At 35.7% G+C, this 15,249-nt stretch overlaps 1 protein-coding gene across 5 annotated transcripts in view; it reads right to left on the reverse strand.

Annotated features, from left to right (window-relative positions):
- SCAI (suppressor of cancer cell invasion) overlaps positions 1–15,249 on the reverse strand; it is a 114,835-nt gene that overhangs the window by 32,386 nt on the left and 67,200 nt on the right. For 4 of the 5 annotated variants that reach the window (XR_004424639.1, XM_033122779.1, XM_033122776.1 and 1 more), the window contains 9 exons: positions 13,418–13,513; positions 12,753–12,839; positions 10,936–11,034; positions 5,299–5,395; positions 4,191–4,289; positions 3,887–4,039; positions 2,634–2,735; positions 2,280–2,381; positions 1,470–1,548 (listed from right to left, as the gene is read on the reverse strand). Coding sequence is in view for 4 of the 5 variants with exons in the window: in XM_033122779.1 (XP_032978670.1) it covers positions 1,470–1,548; positions 2,280–2,381; positions 2,634–2,735; positions 3,887–4,039; positions 4,191–4,289; positions 5,299–5,395; positions 10,936–11,034; positions 12,753–12,839; positions 13,418–13,513 (914 nt within the window). In the remaining variant the exon portion in view is untranslated. The remainder of the gene's footprint in view (positions 1–1,469; positions 1,549–2,279; positions 2,382–2,633; positions 2,736–3,886; positions 4,040–4,190; positions 4,290–5,298; positions 5,396–10,935; positions 11,035–12,752; positions 12,840–13,417; positions 13,514–15,249) is intronic. The other variant, XM_033122777.1, reaches the window with a different exon arrangement.

The following is a 15,249-nucleotide window of genomic DNA, read 5'->3' on the forward strand; positions in this document are numbered from 1 at the left end:
CAAACAGAATATAATGAGAAACAAAACAAGAATCTACCCATTATTCTGGGTAATAAAAGGGATGGAGATCTGGGATGCTCAAAATAATCTTTACACTTTAAGTCAAATTAAAATCTCAGGTTTAACAAAATTACCTAAGTAAGAAATTACTAAGAATGAAGTCCTAATAGTCTCTTTTTTTGATTAAAAAATTGTTTGCAATTACAGCTGACATGCAATATTATATTAGTGTCAGGTATACAAAGTAGTGATTAGACACTAATAATTTCTTAAATATAATTTTAAGGGAGGCACTAACTGTAAAATTTAGGAAAAATTTGGAATGAAACTTGAAAATTCTCATTGACAAAAACTTCCTTTTTTAAGAAAATAATTGCCAAATTTCAGTGTGTGAAAAAAATCATTATCACTATTGTCTGAAACACTGGAGTTTCAGACAATATCAGTCAGTTAAACTCCTCCTAAATGGAAACCAACCATGGCTATTATGAATAATCTCTCTCAAAGGACTATTCATTTAATACCTACGGTAGTACTACTGTACTTTGAAAAAAGTAAAACAAGAGGTCAATATGTTAAACTGGGGCCAAGAAAATCTGATTCAACAGTATATAAGACATGGAAATAATTTATAAATAAAATTACTAATTTTACTACAAAAAATTAAAATAATTTTTGATTTTACATCACTTTGAATGTTGTGACATTTTATCCCTAAAAAAAGAAAATCACTGCAATGAAAAGACTTTGAGATTTGTTTTGTTTTCATTGTAACACTTTAAGAGGATCTGTAGGTCATGCAAGGAAGATGGCAGAGACATGCATTGTATAAAGGAATGCAAATTTCAACAAACAGATGAGGAGGAAAATGTTAAGGATGTTAAGAAATTTTTTTTTTTTGTCCAAAGATTTAATTCCCTTATTTATATCCCAGTTATTCACCTACTCTGACCAATTTCATATATTCTGGACTCATATATTTTGGACAGTTTTAAGTTTTTATTCTGAAACAGCATCCCAATATTTTACAAGTTGAATTCATAAAAACCAAATAAAGGACAGAAAATAATCATGACAAGGACTTGAACTTTCACAGTTACAAAAGTGTACTGATTTCTACAAAGACTTTCAGCCACAAAGGAAGCCACTGACCAGATTCCCTAGTGCGCTAAGGCTCAGAAAAACCAATGATGCAGATAATTAAGTTTGGTTATTCCATATGTATATGTGTGATTTTGGCACATCTGATAGGTGAATTTGCTGATTTGTAGACTTCGATGTATAATATTTCAGCATATACAATAAATTAGGGTATCTGCAAGACTGCCAATTCAACAAATAGATCAGGTTTCAAATTTGGAAGCCTCTCTAGAAAGCTTGAGGTGGTCTGTGGGCTATGGGCCATCGTCTTGTAGAAAATAAAGAGAATTCAAGCCCTGCTCACAACAGGGAGCATTCCTTTATTGTACCTTCACTATCAGAACGACCTGTGGGGAAAACGCCAGTGGCTGACAGGTAAATCAGAAGCACACTATTGGCAGGCAGCTCCTGAAATTTTAAAAAAATCACATATACAAAACAACAAAAAGGGAAAATAACAGTTTTATTTAAAGCTCTTGACACTTTCAAATTCTGAGGAAAACAAGAACCTAATTTAACATATTATTGTTTTCTCTGAGAATCGAGTCAGTCTTGCTGGTTCCAACTGACAGCTATCTACGCAGCAAAGATGCATTACCAATCCACAATCTACAACTATTGCCAAAAGTTGTGAAGACATTCTCCGCTACAAAAATCCCATCATTTAAAGAATGTTCTCTGAAAAACTTGAAATGGAGAAGTAAAGATCCTGATTATAGGGCTAACTCCCATCCATGGCTTTCTCTATAGAAACTTTGGTAGGAATTCCCTACTTCTCATAGCTCTTTCAATGACCAAAATGTTTCCCTGAGCTGCTTGAATATATAACAGGCCTATGCAACCCGCTCCAGTTTTTATTTTAAGTTCTGTATTGACTCTTATTGCTAAAATAGTTTAGTAATAAAAACCTGAGGGAAGGAGTTAAGCAATAGTCTCATTAGCTAATGGTAAGGAACATTCATAGCTTCATAAGCAATTTCCTTTCTGAAAATAGCTACGATTAGGATATTCTAAAGGCAGTTTCAATTTCATACTTTATCTAAATTCTTGACTCAAATATTCAAAGAGAAGAGTGACTCTCATATTCCCTTTAGGGCACACTTTCCCCATATGGCAAAAAGGACTGGTCACATATATACCTTAAAAGACGCTGCTAAGAATGTGTATAGTTGGCTGAAGGTGGGTTTGTACAGCAGATACTTGTGGGGGTTTTCTCGTCTGGTCGGCTTGTCGGCTGATTCCTGTATTTATACACAAAAACAATACACACACAAGCTGTTTGACAGATAAATTATCAATGCTTATTTTTACTCTCATCTTTATCAAATATGTTTTTTTACCCAATGTCACTATTATTATGCTTATTTATTTTTCCTGTGTCTCATCAAGAGAGTTCTTGATTTACACTCATGGCATTTGTGGAATAACAACATTCCACGAAGAGCAGAAGCAGCAAGAGTATTACCAAAATCGCGAATGTTGGGAGAAGATACCTGCATTCCTGGCTTATTCATCTGGGAAGCTAAATTCATTGGCTCCCTTTCAAGAGCTTGTAACATCCGGAACATGTCAACAGTTAGTTCACTGAACTTAACCTGCAAGGAAAACATTGTTAATGCAGTACACAGACCTTGAAGTTTTTAATCATATTATTACTCTTGACGTTCATGTGTACTTAATGACAAGGGAAATTTTATTTTGTTCATTTTCCAGTATTTTATTATGAAAAATTTCAAAAGACAGAAGACTTAAAGAATTATATGACACCTATATGTTCATCGTCTAGATCCTGTAATATTAACATTTTTCTGTATTTGCTTAATTACATATTTCTCCATCTATCCATACTTCTATCAGTCCATCAATTTCCTCAGGTATTTTTCAAAAACAAGTAAAAGTAGTCATGTAAACACAGAGGCTTATATTAGGTCCCATAAAACATGGCAGTATACAATAATTAAGACTGCATCCTTTTCTATTTTGAATAATACTTCTATAAAACTCTAGGTAGGCAATGTGTTATTTAAATTAAAGTGTTATAATTTAGAAATTTGCAAATAAACGGTTATAAAAGCCAAAATTGGGGAAATACTACAAAAAGCTAATAACAGAAATAATGGGCGTTAAGGGAAGGATCCAATAATAAAACTTGCATAAATAATGCATATAGAAAAATGTATTCACTGGTGACTTTTCCAATATCCCATAATTTCCAGTAAATTACATTTCTAGTGTATTAAATCATCATCACGGGACTATTCTTTCATGAAAAAAATTTGAAATTTGCTTTTGACAAATGTATTTAAAAATAATCCCTTCTCTCTTTTTACCTGATTATAAAAGTAATATCCAGATGTAGAAAATTGTAAAGAAGGAAATAAAAATCACCTATAATTCTACTACTCAGAGATAAACCTTTTATGATGTTGGTGAATTTCTTCCTAGTCTTTTTCCTTTGCATATATGTATATAGACATTTAAACACATATGAAATAATTGTTTCATAGCTCCATAACAAGTTTATTTTCACTTACTATATCATGAGTAGCTTCCTTTGCAATTAAAAATTCTTTCTGAACCATTTAAATGTCTGCAATATAGTTCATATATGAACAGAGCATAATTTAGTTGACCATTTCGTCACAAATGGATGTTAGGATATTTCCAAGGAAGTAATAACTCTGTAATAATCAAAAGCACTATTTTTTAAAGTGGATTTTAAGCATATGCCTTCATAATTCTTTACCTGGTTATTACAATTACCAATAATGAGTGCATCCGCCAGAGATAACTGTCCCACAATCATGCCCTGTTCCAGCAATGGGGCTCCTGTTTCAGCAAGGCGATTAGATGTGATAACAATGGTATTATCATCATTCAGTATCATTACGGGGTCCGCCTGGAGGAAAAAGCAGTAAGTAGCTGATGGACAAGACGAAATGGCCGTATAAGTCATTCCTTCTTCTTGACATATACACACAGTAAAAGTGTCTATCACATGGACATTTACTTACTCATAATTATGACAACTTTTCTTGTCAAAAACTGACCTCAATGAAAGCTGCTACTTCTTGAAGCACCAAGTTCCATTCCACTTGATCTTCAGTATTAAAGCGGTGAGTATAATCTTCAATTTCATCGGACAATTCCTGATTGTAAAATATCACAAAGAAAATGGTTATAGAAAAAGCATAAAAATACAGCTATATTGTACCATATTACTGACAGAAGCTGACATAGTATAGAGGTTTGAACTATGATCAATATACAGTACCAATTATAACCAAAAACAAAGAATGAAAACTACACAGATTTATTTCAAAATCAAAAACTCCAGGATGATACACATCAATAAGATCTTCCCAGAGCCCCAGAGTGGCCCCCTACCTACTCAGTACCACATCAGCCACGAATTTATTAATAGAAAACTCTTAAAGGTAAAACCCCAAAATTTTACCACTAAAAAAAAAGAATACTGTCCAGCTAATTTTCTTTGGATTTATATCATATGGTTTTGGGGGTGGGGTGGGGAGAATAGTCTTATTAGTAAGTGAGAGTGGAGGAAGACAGAGGAGGACTTGTCAAAACTAGCATGTTACATTTGAGTACCAAAAATTAAGGAGTGTGCCACTGAAACCACTGAGTATATACGGAATGCAGTCAGAATGGAGTATGATGAAATCAGTACAGATATTAAGTGGATCCCGAATGCCATTAACTCTTAATTACCTGAGTTAATGAAGGACAGAGTGGTGCAGACATACTAAGGGATGAAAAAACCAAAACTCATTCACAATAACTTGGTAAAACACGTACGTTTTCTTGACCTAACATTTCAATTTTCTCTTAACCTAAATTATTTTAACGTTTGTTTGCCATTTCCCAACCCTCTTCTGATGAGTGGTGAAATGTAGAACATGCTGAAGGGATAAAACCAAGGAATTAAGATAATTATCTCGGATTAGTGTGTGCTTGCAATATGAAAAGAGTTGGAAAATTGTTTTTAATCATCACCCTTGTCAGGAGTTACCATACTTTGAATGTTGTAATGATTTAGATATATCGAAAATTATTTTAACTTTAAATCTATTTTTAAAAAAACAAATTATCCATACATAATGAGAAATTAGGATTTTAATGATTTTAAAGTATATTTACCTTTACCAGATCCTTCACAACATCCATTTTGTTGAGAAGAAGACAAACTACTATAAATCTTGCATAGTATCGTAGTTTCTTAACTACCAACTCAGGTCTATGGTAGATAAATGGAAAATTACTCATTACATTAGAAAAGAAAATATGCTTTTTGATTTTTCCTACTTTCCTATAGTTTTAAACTCTATTGATCCTATTCTGCAGTTATAAACATTGCTGCATATAACCTATAGTCTGTCAACACATTTCTTACTGATTCATTACATTGTTCATTCATCATTCATTCATTCAACAAATATCTATTGAGAACTTGGATACATCAGGCACAAAGCTAGGTGCTAGAAGTAGAGTGATTAAACAAACAAACGAACAAACAAACAAAAATCACAACTGGGCTGGGCCCGGTGGCTCAGGTGTTTAGGTCACCGGTGTGTGCTGCTGTGGGCTACCGTGTGCTGCCGTGAGTGGTCGGCAGCTGGCGAGAGCTGCTGTGAGAGGCTGACCCACTGCCTCAGCCGGGTGGGAATTGCAAGGCTCATAATACCAGCCTGGGCCAGGGAGCTTGTCCTACACAACTAGACTGAGAAACAATGGCTTGAACCGGAGGCGGGGGAGGCAGAAGAAGGGGAAAAACAACAACAAAAACTATAGACACAGTCCCTTCTTCACAGATCTTACAGACAGAAAAGTATTTCAAATGTAGAGGAGACAGTTATTACTTAAAACACAGAGGAATAAATAGAATGATAGGTGAAATTAAGGATGCTATCGAGCCCAAAGGACTAGATCTTAGAGAGAAGGCTTCCTAGAGAGAGTAAGGTTTAGGTTAAGACTATGAGTAACAGTAAGAGACAACAGGCAGAAAAATACAAGATGAAAAGAGTTCCAGGAAGAACATTCTTTGTTTTGCAATCTTATTTTTCAGATATTAATATAATCAAGCCATTTTTCTTATGCTTAGTGTTTATATGCCATATCTTTTTCTATCCTTTTCTATCCCTCTACTGTCAAGTTACTTCTGTCTTTTTATTTTAATGCGTCTTTCATAGCTGGCATATGGTTAGGTCTTGGTTTTTTTGTTTCTTGTTTTAGGTGTTGCTTTTTTATCCACTTTGACAACTCTGCCTCCTATACTCAGGTCATCAAACTATGTACATTTAATTTTATAGTTGCTTTGGCTGGGTTCGTGTCTCCCACCTTGCTATTTGTTTCTACTTGCCTCTTCGGGTGCTTATGAGCATGTTCCTTTACCGCTCCTTTTTCGCTTTCTTTTCAGTTACGCTATTACATTTTATTGTACCATTTTATATCCTCTGTTGCTGGGAGTAGCAATACTTACCCTGGACTTATCAAAGGTTATTTACAATCAATATTGTACACCTCTTCACACCTGACCCTTTACACTTTTATCAGTTCAAACCTGACCAGTTCCAATTTTCACTTCCTGCTTTCCACAGCCTACTTTACAAATATAATAAGCTTACAACAGTATTTTCTTATAAGTTTGACATTTTTCATAATAAAAATCTTGTAAATTCTTCGATCATGAGTTTCTTATTTAGAAATGTATCTACTAATTAACAAATTTATATATTTTTAAAACTACACTTCAGTCTGAATTGTTCATGGAATTGCACCAGAATTAGGTAACATGTACTTGAAATATTAGTGAAACATGTTTTGTGGCAAGTATAAGTCAATCTCACAAAAGTTTTACATAAGCTTGAAAATGATGTGCATTCGCTTATTGCTGAATGCAGTTTTATGCACTTTAGAACAAGTTTTTATTTAATTATGTTATTCAAATTCTTATAATTTTTTGTCTTCTTGATATATAATTAAATATGATACATTGAAAATCTCCATATGTATTAAACCATTTATCAATTTCTCCATGAAAATATACCACTTTTTGCTTTATTATAATGCTACATTATTGAGCATACACAAATTTAGAATTTTTATATTTTCCTGAACTGTTCCTTTTATCTTTATGAAGTAAGCCTCTATCTTTAATAATACTTTCTGCCTTAAATATAAATAACCTATACAAACATAGCAGCATTTCTTCCCCTTAGTATCTATCTCATTTATCTTTTTCTGTGTATCAAGTATCTTTGGAGGATCTCTTGTAAACAGCATATTACTGGATTTGTCTTAAAAAGGCATACTGACAATCGCTGACTTTTACCTAGGAGTTTAGATCACTATCATTTACTATGATTATCAATGCACTTGGACTTGTTTCTTCTGTATTATTTTGTGCTAATTATACTTTTTAGTATATATTCCTTTTCTACCTTTTATTATTATAGTAATCAAAATTTTATTATTCACTTTCCTTACCCTTCTACCTGTTTGGAAGTTACAGTCGCCTTATAGTCTTTTAAAATATTTTTCTTAACATTTTAACAAGCAAATTTGACTTACTCTAAGCTTATTCTTTCATGTTATAGTTATCCAGAATTTGCCCCATTTTATCTTCATAACCTCAATTAGTCATTACTAGAATGATCACTATCTTATGAAGTCTTTGCTTTTCCAGGAAACAAAGGGATAAGTATTATATCACCTATCCTTGTTTATCACCCCTTCCTTCTAGTTTCCATTTTCCTCTTCCTGAAGAAATCCTTAGTTCTTTTATGTCACCAAAACAACCGCCCCACCCCAAGGCTGTCACTGCGTGTTCACAGGATTAATGGCCTAGGGATGTCTTACTTTCTTGACAGCTGAGCTATCCATTTAAAGGGATGGTTGATCTATTTTATCCAGCATTTCTACGTGTTTTGAAGATAGTTTTTTAGATGATCTATCCTACCACATTTTCAGAAGTGGAATTCAAAACAAAGAAAATTTGTAGGAGGATGGTGTCAATTCACACCTGAAAGATGAATAAGACAATTCTTTAATTTTTGATAAAAATAGGTTCCATGAATCTGTATCATAGATTATACAACTATGTAACATAGATTACACAAACATATATTTAACTAGACTTTCTGTAAATGGCCAGACAGTAAATATTTTCAGTTTTGCAGGCTACATACGGTGCCTGCAGCATATTTATGTTTCCTTTTTTCACACCCCTTTAAAGATGTAAAAATGATTCTAAGCTACCAAATAATACAAAAACAGGCCATAATTTGCCAACCCCTGTATTAAGTAAACATTCCGAAGTGGTGGATGCATTCTGTTTTGGAAACCACTGTGTTGAACTGCAGCAAAGCACAGATGAAGTAAGTCAGTGCTATCCACTCACACACGAGGGGCTCTCCCAGTCCAGCCTGAAAACCTGAACCCACAGCTCACAGCCTACTGCCTGACTCGGTATCAGACTGCAGAAGAAACGGTCACCGTGTGAACCTCACTGGAAAGGTCCCCATCAAATCCTCCTTACAAACTCCATGACTTGGAAGTGCCCACATCTGCAAGTTTAGATTTACATTTCCCACTCTAAACCAACTTCAATACTGTCAACACTAACGCTGACATCATGATTCTACTGGTGAATTTCTGGGGCTCCAGAATCGCAGCCCTGACCAAACTGCCAGGTCCACTACTTGTAAGATACCAACTCTACACATTTGCCTGAGAAACTGTTTTTCCAGGTGGCTAACTGCAGCATCTATCCACGACCTCTGCGTACTCAGAAACCTCATCTTTTCTATATCTAACTCTGACCAGGGTCAGCCTCAGCCATTTGCAACAGTCGGGTTTGCAGCTCCTAGGACAAGTGATTACCTGGTAACATCTCCTCTACTGAACAGGATGGGCCCGTGGAATGAGACATTCTGAAAGCTGTCTACGCTTAGAACTGCTGGAATGTTCCATTCCTCCCGGCTTTGACACAATCCTCAGGAACTGAGACAGTGCAGAGAGAACTTGCCCTTCTGAGGGGAGATTTTTGCCTTCCAAAGAAACTGTGAAACTGTAGAATACTTTCTTACTTAGTTTTAATCCACTGGTGGTTGATTTTAGGAGCTGTGGCCAATTGATTCCCTGCCCTATGTGAATTAAGAAACAAACTACCTACCAACTGAACAAAGCCCTATCAGAGAACAAGGTCAAGATTTTGCACACTAGATTGTCCTTTGATTCTAATTTAGCGTCTTTAAGGCAAGAGATTTTGTCATTGTGGTTCCAAATGATCCTACCTCTGTTCATCCGCCCTGCTCTAGGAGGTAGCACCATGAGGATAGAAAATGATTTTCATAAAGCAGACTGTTGGGTTTTAAGCCAGGGGCCTAAAGCCAATTTCCCTTTTGGCAAATTAAGAAAGTGAATTATACAGGTATTTTACTATTGCTTCAAAATAGTTCTTTGCTTGTACATATTTTCCATACTGGTAAAATGTTACATAGCCCTTTTGCATGTTTTTAGAGATACAATTTATCTCACCAAGAATTCAAACAAATTGTACAACATAAATGCAAAAAAAAAAAAAAAAAGGATAGGAGGAAACATATCTGTAGTGAATACATGTGAAACACACCCTAAGAAAAGCTGAAGGAAAAGTACTGCAAAAGCTGACGGAACTTCTGATAGAAGAATGAAGAAAGGCGATGACAAAAAGACCAGGGGAAAATGTAGAATTCAGTGTCTACATACCTCACTTGTATCAAGCTGACTCCTCTAGACAAGTTTGAACAAGATTTGCTTGGGCATGGAGGTGATTTACAAGAGTGGGACTTTCCAAAAAATGTTGCTGTTGAGCTGGAAAGCTTATGATAGTGTTCAACTACAGCGTGTTCTCCAGAAAAACATGTCAAAACTATGTTTTCTTCTATCGCTAAGAGAATATAATCTTTTCACTATATAACAACTGTGAGTTCTGGGAGTAGAAAGAACATTCACATCTCCTAGGCCTGAACTTTCTCTTCCAACAATTCTGGAAATGCTAGCAATAAAGCTTCTCCAGCAGGGTCCTGGTTTCTTGCACAATTCCACCCTCACCTGGAATTGATAACATCATCACCCGTACCCCAAATATGTCTGTAACTCCCATAAGATAATCATCTAAAAGGAAAGAGCACGCCTGTACACCTTGCTTTCTTTTTCTTCTCCACCCCAAGCACCTACCACACTGCCAGATATATAAAAAATGCAAAATATATTATTACTGGGAATGAATAAACGAATTCTGTAGGACTTTTCCCCCTAACAGTGGAGCTATACAGCTGCACAGTATTGGGTTTATAAAAGAACATTCAAACAGCATTACCACCTTTTCTTTAGTCCTACATGACAGTTGTCAACAGGCTTCTGAATGTATATGAATTAAGAGGACACAGGCTAATATGAACCAAGGTTATCAGCTAAGCCTCACTCTGGAGCTGCTTCTTTTCAATGAAACTTTGTGTGACCCCAATCTCTCAAAAAGACATAATCCACCCTTCCTTTGTGCTCTGACTCTAACCTGGTGTTGTGACATCTGTTACAACATCTGTAATATTTATTGCCACTAGGTAACATACCTCTATATGCTTAAGAAGGTCTGGTACAAAGTAGGCACTGCGCAAAGCCCATTAAATGAATAAAAGTTATAAACAAATGTGTGCTTTTCTGCATAATTTCTGCACAAACTAAAAATTTTGAGTGTTTTATCTTCCTCTCGCTAAAAACATAGTAGGTGCATACCTGTCCTCTTTATTGACTTGAGAATAATACGATCTCTGTCTGATTGCAGAATAGAAGGAGAAAGCTTCATTCAGATAGCTGGTCTCTGATGTGCGTAGGCTATGAGAAAAAAATATGTTTAAATTTGACAGTGTTTCAAACTCTTCACCATGATAAAATAAATACTTATTCCATTATTTCTCTACATGTAGAGGAGGGGGAAAACTACACTAAATTTGAATCAGCAAGGCAATATTCACATCATCCTTAAAATGTGTAAAAATAATAATGATTATAAAAAAATACCTCTCCATTGCTCCCAAGCCTTTTTGGATGGCAACCCAAAGTATACATTATTCTCGTCCTTTGAAGGGACTCTCCAAACAGCATTTCACCCAGTTAAAGTTAAATCTTCCCCCCCCCTTTTGTTCTATTTATTGAAGGTGGAGTGGGGGAAGGGGTGGGAGAAAGGTACACGAGAGGCTTGAATTCCTTGAAGGAATATAAATATGAGCATTATGCTGAAAAGCAGGTCTCGTGAAGTACATAAACAGTATTCACTGTGCCTTTAAATTTGTACTATGGGGCTAGTTGTTTCCCTGGATAAAATGCAAAGCAAATCTCAAGACTTTCTGGTCACTTCTAAGTAATAAAAGACTACTACCGTGTTTCCCTGAAAATAAGACCTAGCTGGACAATCAGCTCTAATGCATCTTTTGCAGCAAAAATTAATATGACTCGGTCTTATTTTACGATAATATTTTACTATAAGATCTGGTCTTATATTTATTTTTGCTCCAAAAGACGCATTAGAGCTGATTGTCCAGCTAGGTCTTATTTTCAGGGAAACAGGGTAGTCACCAACCGATATAACCAGTCCAATGTAAATGTCAACTCACGGGAGTTTCATTTAACGTCACATCTGCTCTCCCCTCCCAGTTCAGGCCTCAAACAAGCTTGCTGCCTACAGTTCCATCCAGTTCAACCTTTGTACCCAGGACCAGACCTGTGATAACCTTCTCCACATCCACACATAGTTACTTATCCTTTGGCTCATTTCCTTCGTTTTTTTTCTCACAGGACTCAGAAATGGACCAATCCATATTAATCTTCAGAGGACACTGATGAATCAGGTTCTTTGTTTAACATTTCTAGTTTTACAAGGGATTTCTTAAGAAAATATTCTACCCATGCGAGTGATTGTAATGACGGGGATTTGGGGTAGCATGTCAAAAGCCAGGAAGATGAAGGAATTTTCTGGCTTATTAAGTTACAAATGACACAACTCTTTTTATGGTATACCTGATTGCTATTAATTCATGACAATGAGGTTTGGATTCCTACAAGGAGTTCTCTTCTTTCCTTGACTCATGGGTGGAACTATATAAATGTTACTGCTCTACAGAGATAATCCTTATCTACTTCATGTAACCTTTTAGTCACACCCTACAAGTAGGAGTTTTAAAATAAAACTCCTGAAAACCACTCATTCAAACATGAAACGATGACATGTCTCCATACAATAAGAAGATTTAAGTGAAGCCATTAAGAACTATAAATTCATTTATCTAAAACCAAGATCCTACTCATTTAAGTTATAAATGAGTCTGACCAAATGACTACCTTTGGAAGGTGAGTCTTTGAAGCTAACAATGTTCCTTTGATTATAGAAGGTCATTTCATAGTGCTGTGTAGATCGATATGTATGATCTGAACGATTAGGGTTTTTTCTAATTCCTTAGTTTTTCCTCCTGCCAAGTAAGTATACTATGCGAACTTCTGCATGCTGTGTTTCCACCAGGACAATGCTTTATTTTTTCCATATGCAATTCACTTACTAATAATGGTAGTATAGCTGCCCAATCTTAGAAGCAATTTCCCCTATTTGCCACCGCTTCAAGCCATACCGATTATCCAAGACCTGTCTGTTTTATATAGGAAATAAGAAAATAGAAATAAGAGACTATCAATTTCAAGAATAATCAAATCTGCAAGTTTAATAGGATAAAATACCACCCACTTCATCATGAAATTTCAAATTCATGAACTCAAATTCATGAATTTTTCATGAAATTTTAATATATCCATTCAATTGAATTCAAAAAGCATTTGTTAAATGTCTATTTAGAGTAAGTTGAAGTATAAAAAGAAACTTCTTTGAGCTATTTTCACGAAAATAAGAAGCAACATTGCCCGCCCCCAATAGCTTTGGCCAATAAAAGACACCTATTTTAGAATGATACCATGAATCAATCAGTCAACCTATGTTAGAATTAATCTGAACCATTTCAGATATAATAATTGTCTTTAAAAACCAGACAAGAACATTACATTTTACAACCTTAAATAAACAGGAAAAAAATCCATGTGTTTTCATTTGGGTCATGAAGATAAAATATATTAAGATACGCCAAGAAATAAAAAGCACTAAGGTAGTAAAGGTCCAAACTGTGACTAATATAAAATGGACCTTCCCTCTCCTTCAACTGTAAAATTCCTTTACCGATGTTGCTGCTGGAACTTCCAGAGTTTGGTGTAAACGTCAAAAGTTCTCCCAAAATAGGACTGCCACTGCTTCTGCCCATATTGCGGCAAATCTCTGTAAGAACAAATACACATGTATTAATTTTAAATCTCTTAGGCTATCTGGAAACTAAGTCTTGTGATGGTACAAACTGTATAGATTTAAAGCATTTGCACTCAGGGTTTCTTGTTTTACAAAGTTATAATTTTTGGAGCAGAAAGAGCTCTTTATAACAAGGGTCCAGGGCACATTCTCTTCTATTTATCCCCCTCCCTTTGACAGCTCATACTTCTTCTCCTCTGTTGAGACCTCTCCTGTGAAGTTCTAGCATTCTCTTCCCTCTCCCTGGGTGATCTTATTTACACTCATATATACACCGATAACTTCCAAATGTTTATCTTCAGCTAAGAAGTCAGCACTTTGAAAAACACTGCTTTTTGGGGAATCCAGAAGTGAATATGCAAGAGGTGTTTTCAACTAGTCTCTCACCTCCTGAGAGGTGAAACTGTACCATCCCCGTTCTTGAGCCTGAGAACTATAATACATCCCTTAGAGACAAATACTTCCCTACCATGCAAACACTGGGTCTGGACCTATAACTTGCTTTGGCCAATGAAGTAAAATTGAAAATTATCTACACCAGGTCTGAGAAGATTTAAACAGATATTACATGTATCAGCATTTTCACTTTTCCCTCTGATCTAAGACCATGATAGGGCTGTTCCTCAGCCTGGAACAAAGAGAAAGACACAATTTAAGGGAACCTCAGAACCGCAGACAACTTGTAGCTAATATAGGAGCTAGAAATACATCTCTGTTGCAATCAGGCACTAAAATTTTAGAGTGGCTACTGCAGCCTTATTTTGGAAAAGCCAGTACAGAAACTGGCACCAGGAGTGGGTCATTGCCGTAACAAACACATCATATATATGAGACTGGATTTGGGATTGAGCAGTAATTAACTGTTACTGCAGACTGGAAAAATGGATTATAATGGTATAGTCACATATAACACAGTGGCAGAAATGCATTTGCCAGCAATGACTGGGAAAGCAGATAATGTGACTAATGAACTTGTGGATTTAGACAAAGAAGCCAGGAAATAGTATGCCCCTAGCCCTGGATGCTGCGTATTAGCAGTACTTAACAAAAGAGGATAGAGAGAGATGAACTCAGAAAAGAACTAGCTGCAAGCAGAGTTGAAAAGAAGAGAAAATCCCCAAATTCCAGAACTTTCAGGATTGAAAAGATACAACAATTTCTAATGCATAAGTGTGGGGGAAAAAAAAAAGAGAGAGAAATGCTAGCTACAAAAGCTACTTAAGACTGAATCTCATCCTCAGGGCAAAACTTCTTCATGAAAGCCTATGAATAAACATGGGAGAGAGGCCCCACGTACATTCTCTCAGTGGGACAAAACGAACCGGGGAAAACAATCTAAGGATGTAGCTGTCCTGTTGAATTCTGATAAGCTCCAGGTACCCATAATAAAGTCTAGAAGAGAGACAGGTATATCTCAAAAAATCATGGGAGGGGCAGGTGGTTAGCACAGTTGGTTAGAGTGCCAGCTCTTAACAACAAGGTTGCTAGTTTGATTCACAGATGGGATGGTGGGCTGTGCCCCCTGCAACTAGTCTGAAAACGCTGACTGGACTTGGAGCTGATGGGCCCTGGAGAAACACAGTTACCCAATAAAATAAAATAAAAATCATGGGAATGGCTATCGGTACATCAAAGCTAACCTGAATCAAATACTCAACTAAATTGTGTGAGAGTTATACTGCCAAAGGCATTTGTTTTATAAGGGGACA

Source organism: Rhinolophus ferrumequinum, chromosome 12, assembly GCF_004115265.2.
Source record: "Rhinolophus ferrumequinum isolate MPI-CBG mRhiFer1 chromosome 12, mRhiFer1_v1.p, whole genome shotgun sequence".
Taxonomy (NCBI): domain Eukaryota; kingdom Metazoa; phylum Chordata; class Mammalia; order Chiroptera; family Rhinolophidae; genus Rhinolophus; species Rhinolophus ferrumequinum.